Below are 9,014 nucleotides of genomic sequence, written 5' to 3'. Positions count from 1 at the left end.
AGCCTGTAGGTTTTTTCATAAGGGTGAAGATTTGGCAATTGGATAAAATGATAGGGGTATTTTAGTCTGTACACAAAAAAGAAACACGGATCAGCTACTGTGATATCCATTAACGAATTGACCAAGTGAGACAATCCACTTACGATTGGGATAGTTACAATTATTAGATTCCGGAACACCACTTCTTTTCAAATAACTCTTCTGAATTTTTTGTTGCGACTCATGGACGAAAAAGATGATAAAGACCAAAATACCACTCGATTTATAATTAGAGTAAATATATCATATAACTATTCACAAGATAAATTATAGTTAGAAAATATAGCATAAATCTAAAAAAGATATTTAAAAATATTTTTTTAAATTTACGAGATCTGTGTGTCATAAAAAAAATGTAAGAGTGTTAGTTAAGTATAATTATTTTAACATTTAAATACAAATATACAGAAAAGTAGATGATTTAAATTTCTTTTTTTTTAAATGATAAACTTACATTAAACGAGAATCTTAGAACTTTCTCTGTTAAAGCTAATATTAATTAGCTTATATAAAGTATTTTCTATTAAAAAATGGTACTAAGGAACATTATTTTTGAAGATACTTTGACTAATGCGTCAATGGTTTCTGGCAAGAGTGAGTTTTAAAGCTTGGAGATCGAAGGATTGCTTGCCATCTTTCAATGACCTCGTCATGCTAAAATTAACTTTTAATAACAGCTAACAAAATTGATCCCGAGCTCATCTAGCATTGGAAGTACAAAATAGTCAACAGCGTCCCACGTGACTGGCTTAAGAAAGAAGGTTGACCTTGTTTACGACGCGTCCTATTTCTCCCTGACCCACAGTAAAAGATGTAGGATTAATGACAAAAGCTTCGTCAGGAAACAAGGGGGATATTCGATGGCACTAAAAAAAAGATTAAAATAATAAAGACTTTTGCGCATATTGATGTGCATCTGTTGAGTAAATTTATGTGAATTTTATTATAAAAAAATATGTATGTATTATAAAAATGAATACATTCAGTTTCAAGCGCCTAAATTTATTAATAGTAAAACCTGATATATATATATATATATATATATATATATATATGTTGCAAATAGCAGACTATTTGTATATATTATTTTTTAAACTTTTAGTAACAAGGATGTAATATAGTTGACCTGCTTGCATCTTTGTGAAGGATGATATCCAGCAAGAAAGCTCAGTAATTATGTAACTGCATTCATATATCAGAACTCAGAACTTAATAATTAACAGTAACAACAAGAACCATAAACTGTAATACAATCATATGCAACCAAAAGATCTACTAGATATGTATAATTACACTAATTTTTGCAATGGGTACAAAAAGGAGCCATTCGTCCCATCTCAGGATTTAAATAGACATAATACGGTGTTCCAACATTTCTATCAACAACAACATTGATTAATCGAGAACATAAATAATTGAATTATTTGGTAGGCACAAAAACAAGCACCAATAAGGAGACAAGAAAGCAGCCCCAATTATCCCATTTAAGTATAGGGAGCCCAAATCTTATCGACGAGCAGCTGCTGACATTAAGCTATTCCAGAACAATCTCCGTCTGTGATTTAAGCAGTAATATGTAGCTGAGAAGTAGACAAGTTGATCTTCTCAGAAGCGAGCTCTGCCAACTTCATTTTTACTCCAACTTAACATCTCTTTTCAGCATAACCACACCCTGCAATATCAATTACTGATATTCATTTGATATAGCAGATACTAGTCAAGCATATACTCATACTTCTACTTCATAGCTTAATTCTCTAATTTAACATATGAACAATACCAATATTACCAATTATCTGAATAAGAAAAAATTTTAAGTGCAATGTATATGATCAGCATGGAATTACAGCTGAAGAATAATCTACCAAAAAGTAGTCGTAAAATCAAATATCTACAAGGAATGCAAGGATCTTCAAGAAACAAGCCTCGACAACGACAGGATTTTCAATTAAATTTATTTAACTTTGGAAGAGCAGGGATGTTTTTCCCCTCAAAATTCTCTCTTCCTTTTCATGAAGTTAATCAGCTGTACAATCTCTAAAATCTCTTCCCTCTTGTAAACTTTTTCCTTCTATTTGTATAATTTAAGGGTCCATCCCTATTTCTCAAAAAAAAGGAAGGGTTCATATCTATTCCATTCCATTGAAAAATGGTAGAACAACAAGAAAGGTCATATATTTAGCAGAAAAAGCTGTGCCCATGATTTTCCTAACATAGATAAAAAAATATCTTTCTCCAATGGTTTACTTTGTGACACAGATGAGGTTTACCAGATTTCTACTGCAGATCTAGAACTAAGGACTTACGGAATCAACCTTAGAAAATCTTCTAGGTGGCTTGTTGGGATATCAACTAATAGCTTTGAAGTTGATTATCTCGAGCTCTTGCCATTTCTCATTTTATCTCCAAAAAATGGAAGAAAATGATAAATAAAAGCCTCCTACAGACCTCTGGCCGTTAGTTCCTTATCTCTTTTTAATTTGTTTTTCATTACAAAAAATTCACTGAAAAAAAAATTCAAAAGACTAGATTCTCCTCTAAATTTCTTAATTAATTTTTCATAAATACCACGTCACAAGAAAAGTTGCATAAACAAGATAAAATGAACAGCACCAAAAAGTGGTTAAAACTAACTATAGATCCTCCAGAATTTTCGATGCAGGAAGGAAATACTTACCATTAGACCTCTCATCTGTGAAACTGATAGCTATATGCTCAAAATAATCTTTATTAGCATCTGTAATCAATTGGAAAAAAATAACCATTATATTAAAAAATTATAACCGAGCTAATAACATTTCAAGTAGATCCCAGAATTTGATCAACATCTACACATTTTACTTACCGTGCTTCATTGTTAAAGAGGGCTCCTCATCTTCTACAAATCCAACTACTTTGGCTGGATTTCCCATGGCCATGCTATAAATTACAAAAAGAAAATCAATCAGATAATTAATGCTACACCACTCATGATGCTCATCACAGAATAAAAGGAGCAATAATATTCCAACACTTGCTTATCATGACAAAGGGAAGAGTGCAGTTAAGCACGCAATGCTTCAGTCTCGGTCATTTCCGTAAAAATTGTAAATTCAATATATTCCGTTAAACTGAGGACCAAACATTAATAATTGTGGAACATGGAATCAAAATATGGCCAACAAAATTTATTTTAGAAATAAATCTTGCTTTAGGATTTAAAACCAAACGAATTTTCAAAGAACCTCCTTTCAGCAATCTTCTTTCTCAAGGAGAAACTAAGAATCTACTTTAAAAGTATTCCAACACCTAAAACTCCCTTTTTATCAGCATTGCTGAAATGGATAGATGGGAATGAAAAAGTGCTACTGAAGTTGAATACTCACTGTAGACCATGAAAAAGATCATGTTATTAAATTCTAAACCTTGCCAGGCCTGCCAATAAGTATTATCATTCCTTGCATGACCATCTTATTTTAAGTCACGTCACCACTGTTCTTTTTTCATTAAAATGCAACAGAAAACAACTTCTAGGGGCTTAAAAATAATTCATGATAAATAAGCCAACAAGAGCAATTTAAAGTGGAAGGTACTAAAATTGAGTACTTCTAAGTTCCAACCTGTGAGGAGGTACATCCTTTAGTACTAGGGAACCAGCAGCAATCATAGCACCTTCACCTACAACTATGTTACCAAGTATTGTTGCACCAGCTCCAATAAGAGCACCTTGACCTATTTTAGGGTGGCGATCTCCATGTTCCTTTCCTGTGCCTCCTAGAGTAACACCCTGTGAACAAATTTTTATACTTGTAAAATGATGGTCTTTGTTATTGACAAGGTAAGGCATCTATGAAATTCAATGTCCTTTAAATGAATAAATACATGACCAATGTTCAAATACAATTTTTTTAAAAAAAGAGATAATTAGGAGAATAGTACATAATACTAAGAACGCATGTAATGTAAATCGTCACCAGCTAGATGTGTAACTTAGATAAAACTCTCTCTCGTATCTCGGTGTCATTGGGAGGATGTTAACTTGATATCTGAAGCATCACATACTGTCCATCTTTATCTCAAACTGTAGGTAAACACACTCCCTGCCATGGGCCCTCACATCCACCAGATCACCCTCCTTGGTGGAGGTGCTGATGAACTGATATCCCACTTAAAATATTTTCAACTGTGAATCTTAAAACAGCCTCTCAATGGCCCACTATAATTTAAGTTTCTCTGTATATTGAGATTTGGCAAATGCCCATAGAGGACCGCAATCATGTGAACAACGATGGGATATTTTAGAAAACATAAAGTTGTAGACTTGTAGGCAAGGGGTTGACAAAGAGCCACACCAGTTGGCACCTGGACGACAATGGGCAGCTAGAGGTGGCACAAGAGAGTATCACAACACTTTCTGGCATCTGCATCATTCCCAAGAAGGTCCTTACACAATACATGACAGGTGTACCCATTGACATGCCTAGTAGAGGCAATCCATGCTAGGAATCTTTACAAACAGTTGCTCTATTCCCTTTGTAGAAGTTAGTGGAACTAGCTGCATTAGAAGAAAAGAATTGTTGTTCGAATAAACATAATGAGTCATCGGAAATTGTCTAAATCCCTTGGACAAATAAAGTATTCACTCTGAAAAGGTGAAATGAAATTATCTAAGTACTGCAGAGGGAAATAAAGAATCCCAAAAGTTGCAATATATTTTGTACTGAAGCAATTTGGCAAACAGCCTGCACTATTGGTAACTATATATAAATAAGAGCTTAACTTTCCAGCCATTATGATAGTTCTATTGTTTCCCATGCAGATAGAAATGTAGAATTCCAAATTCTTAGTGATATAAAACTAACTGATGGAGTAAATTTGCTCAGTCCCTACCAACAGACAACAAGAAGAGCATCATCTGCTGCAAAGTGAAAGAGCTTGAAGATAGAAAATGAAATGACAAAAATATAAACTGTGAAAAATGATATGTCTACACTTGCCTGCATAAGAGAGACCCAGTTTCCAACAACAGCAGTTTCACCAATCACTAAACCTGTCCCATGGTCCAATAATATGCCCTCTCCTATGCTTGCAGCTGTCAATATTATAACAGAAGAGCATAAGCATTGATCTATGCATATAGTACAGCATCAGACCTTACGACTAAGCATGTAAAACAACAAAAGCTTAACAACAACAGGAATAGCAATAGAATAAAGAAATTGGCATCCTGTTCCTAAAGCTAATTAACAGGATGTGATTATAAGCCCTTGTTATTATCTCTCCTTATCGAGTGAGATTTGCAAGGTGTGCAACAGTGGGCCTATCTCACGACATGAGGTATTAGGTATGTTAGTGAATATATATTATATCTTGCTCCTCATAATTATCATACATTCAAATACCATGAAATTAATGTCAAGCATTGGACCCATGCCACTACTCCTCAATAAATCCTTTAAATGCCTACAAGAACTCTATACAAGACAATAACTAGCTCACTTCATCTTTCATCTAGATTAAGCTAAGACTTCTATCTCATTATTAGGTAGGAGTAGCTTTCCTCCAGATCTATCTATCTCCTTTCTTTGGTGCTTTCCCAGGTAGGCGCCACCTGACTTTGCAGTCTTCTACAGATCATGGATAATATCTGTGTATTATGAATCTTCAATCTTCAACTGTCTGCTATCTGTTTTTTAATGTTGGTTGACCTCCTTGGTCTTTAAAGTATACTATTATACACCTAGGAGAGCATGGCACACGTAGATGCAGAACATTTTATGGCAAAAATGCAAGTCAGATATCTTTGGACAAGTATAATATAGATCAAGATGATGTAACATGGCAGGTGTTACATGCAATCATTTAATTTTCAATATATTCTACAAATGACTTCACAGAGCACTAATAACAACTACCCAAACATTGAACAAGGACAAATGCTTTCAACAATTCATGTAAAACATACAAATCAATTTTGAATATCACCATATTTGAATACTCAATATGATGTCAAGTTTTCAAGCTGACCAGCACGACAATCCTTGATGTTAGCCACCTAATGACCTAACCAATAACCAGTTGAAGTATTTTGCGGAAGAAATATTCAAGCAAATAGATACAAGCAACAACCTAAAATGCTTGAATGAGTATAGACAAAGTTTACTTATTTGTAGTGTGCCACAGATGAATACACAAACAATATTGATGATTGAAATTTTCACCACATGTAAAAACAGCATCTGGTTCAGAGAAGAACAGCTGTGCAAAATAAAATTAGAAGCCTCAAAATGAATTCCAGAAGCTGACAGTTTTGCATCCGACATTTTATGCTCTGTAATAAGTTACTATGATCTTGCCCATCAGGTGCTGCAGACTTATAGATAGTCTCTTTATTCAAACCTAAGAGTTCCCAATATTTGATAACAGCAATTTCAGAACACAAGATATTACTGAAAATCGAAAGGAAAAAAAAGGAACACAGTCGAGAGAGAACTCCTTCAGAAATGCATAAAATTAGGTGAGGGTCGATACCTGGGTGTATATCCACAGCAAAAACCTAAGAATGGGAATATAGATAAAATGGTTGTCATTAAAAATTATAGGAGAGATGATATTTGCTAAACATACAGCTTATTGAAGAAAACTAACAATTGTGAAACCAATATCACCTCGCTAATTCGACTTTGCAGTGCCAAGGCTAAAACTTTACGTCCTTGATTCCATAATACATGCGCTATTCGATAAGACTGCAAAGAATGGTAACCCTGAAAGAATTCCACACAGCATTCAATCTCATTATACTAAATTAAAATAAACAAAATAGAGATACATCAGCAGAACCAGCAGCAGAAAATGCCCCTGATAATATAGATGAAGGGATAACAGTATATGCCTTATCCCCCAGCCAATGGAGAAAACCTAAAAGGGCATGAACTAAAAAGTACAAACAAAAGATATCCAAGTATGCTAGGAATATCACCAGACTCTAGATAACTAAATATGGGGATTCATCTAATCTTCCGGCACATACCTTCAGGTACAACAATGCCCAACTATACTGTGCACAAGCAGGATCCCTGTCCTTGAAGGCCTACATCAGAAAATCAAATTACCAAGCTTTAAATAAATCCCTTCAAGAGTTGCATGGTCTTTTACTAATATATAAATAGCCAAAGGTGAATCTCAGATGCCTTGGAAGTATGGTGATGGAATCACCTGAGCATCTAGGCGAATTGAGCGTTGAATACCCCTGTTATTCATCATAACATCATCAAAGATGTCCATAAGTTGAGTTGCTAACAATGTTGGATTCTGGAGCCTATTGGCTAGTACAAAACCCAATGCCCGCTCCAAACAGTCATGAGATAATACACTGGCATATAAGAAGCTACTCAAAACTGGCTCCTTCTCAGCCTGCATGACACGCATATATGTTGATGAGGAACAAGTCGATAGGAAAGAAAATTTTATAATATAGCACTATAGCAGGACACCTCCCAGTTGTAGGAATCATGAGCAAGGAGTCAAGAAATATAAAATTTAGTAGAATCCCATTTTTCGCTATATACTTTGTGAATTTCTCTTAGATAAAAGGAAAGTTCACGGAAAATAAAATTGAGAGGACACTAAACAGTAAACACTGGTCCCAGGTAACTCTTCCAATAATCATAGGGCTTTTTAATGATGCACAAAGTATCCAGAATTTAATGCCCCACCACAGACCTAATAAAGTCCAGCCCTTTAGTTTCACCTATTGTTGAACTTTTATCACTTGACTTGCAAAAAGAAACTCAGCAACCTTCTCGACCAGGTCAAAGTAGTTCTTTTACATGCAAAATAACTTCCTAGCCGGCTAGCCCTAAAATCAAAATTTTAACAATTTCACTCGACAGCTTCCTGTTAGGATTTTTTGCTCTTTGTTCTACTGGATATAAGAAAAAAAAGCAAAGAGCCAAGGCATGAAGAAAGGAGTAATTTCGACCTCGGACTTCGCTTCCTCCTTCACGGCCTCCCAAATAGGATCTCCAACCGAATCAAGGATCGTCCTTGACATCGAATTTGGCTTCGAATTTTCCATCACGTAGATGGGAAAGATGCTCTCGGAGCGGCACTTCCGTGGCCTCGAACACCAACTACCGCTACTCTTAGTAGCATCATCCCCGACAGAGTGCTTAGATTTCACCTCCTCCCCTTCCTCCATCTCATGGATAACAACGCATCCGCAAGACATCATACAAACAACAAATCTCCCACCGGGTAACGAGAAAAAGAATTCGAAATTAAGGTTAGGGTTTCCTTTCCTCTTCCTAAATCCTAGGGATTGAAAGGAGAGGCGGAGGAGAAGGGCACTGACGAGGTCGAATCGTCGCCTCTCCTCGCGGCTCAGCCCTCGGGACAACTGACAATAAAAAAGAGCGGCTGCGGGAAACTGAAAACGCCTACTCTTACAATAGAGCCCCCGAAGATAGAGATAACTACGATTCTATCCCTCCCGAGTCCCGATGGGTCCGACGGCCGTCCGAGTAGTGGACTCTTGTTGACTACTCAATAGAAAGAAATCATCAATTGATAGGTCGCATCCGTGGTTGGCTGGGATCTCATGCAAAAAGCCAAAAAGCTTTTTATAGATATGACCCTTTCATCTCTCCCATTCATAATGTTCTCTTAAACTTTTGTTTATGCCAATTAATTCTGTTCAACAATGACACATATTTTTTCATAATTTTTACATAATGTGCTCCTTCAGAAATATTATTATGATTGATATTAATAGATTATTCCTAAGAATTATTATTAAAGTTAATAAATATAAATAAATAACTATATTAACATTCCAATTAACAGTTATATTGTGAAGAGATGCACTATTTCATATTCAACCAATTAACAGCACTGTTTAAGTTCGACAAGGTATTCGAATAGCTGATTCCTTTCGAGTGTAAGACAGTCGTTGTATCTTGGGAGGCCAACGTCCACCGTTTTAAAAGCAATCGGTG

At 35.4% G+C, this 9,014-nt stretch overlaps 1 protein-coding gene across 1 annotated transcript; it reads right to left on the bottom strand.

Moving 5' to 3' along the window:
* Positions 1-1,297: 1,297 nt before the first annotated feature.
* On the bottom strand, positions 1,298-8,432 carry LOC140784905 (probable serine acetyltransferase 2). Its single transcript, XM_073132512.1, has 10 exons — positions 8,000-8,432; positions 7,234-7,431; positions 7,049-7,108; positions 6,687-6,782; positions 6,550-6,574; positions 5,016-5,110; positions 3,639-3,805; positions 2,885-2,958; positions 2,717-2,776; positions 1,298-1,711 (listed from the first exon to the last, which is right to left on the bottom strand). The coding sequence occupies exons 1-10, from the start codon at positions 8,249-8,251 to the stop codon at positions 1,683-1,685; spliced, it is 1,056 nt and encodes a 351-aa protein (XP_072988613.1). The 5' UTR covers positions 8,252-8,432; the 3' UTR covers positions 1,298-1,682.
* Between the last annotated feature and the right edge of the window lie 582 nt (positions 8,433-9,014).

The sequence above is a fragment of the Typha latifolia genome, chromosome 3 (genome assembly GCF_019914945.1).
Source record: "Typha latifolia isolate L0001 chromosome 3, TyphaL0001v2, whole genome shotgun sequence".
In the NCBI taxonomy this organism is placed as follows: domain Eukaryota; kingdom Viridiplantae; phylum Streptophyta; class Magnoliopsida; order Poales; family Typhaceae; genus Typha; species Typha latifolia.
Note: the sequence above shows the minus strand (reverse complement) of the source record. Positions and strands in the feature narration are given on the sequence as shown.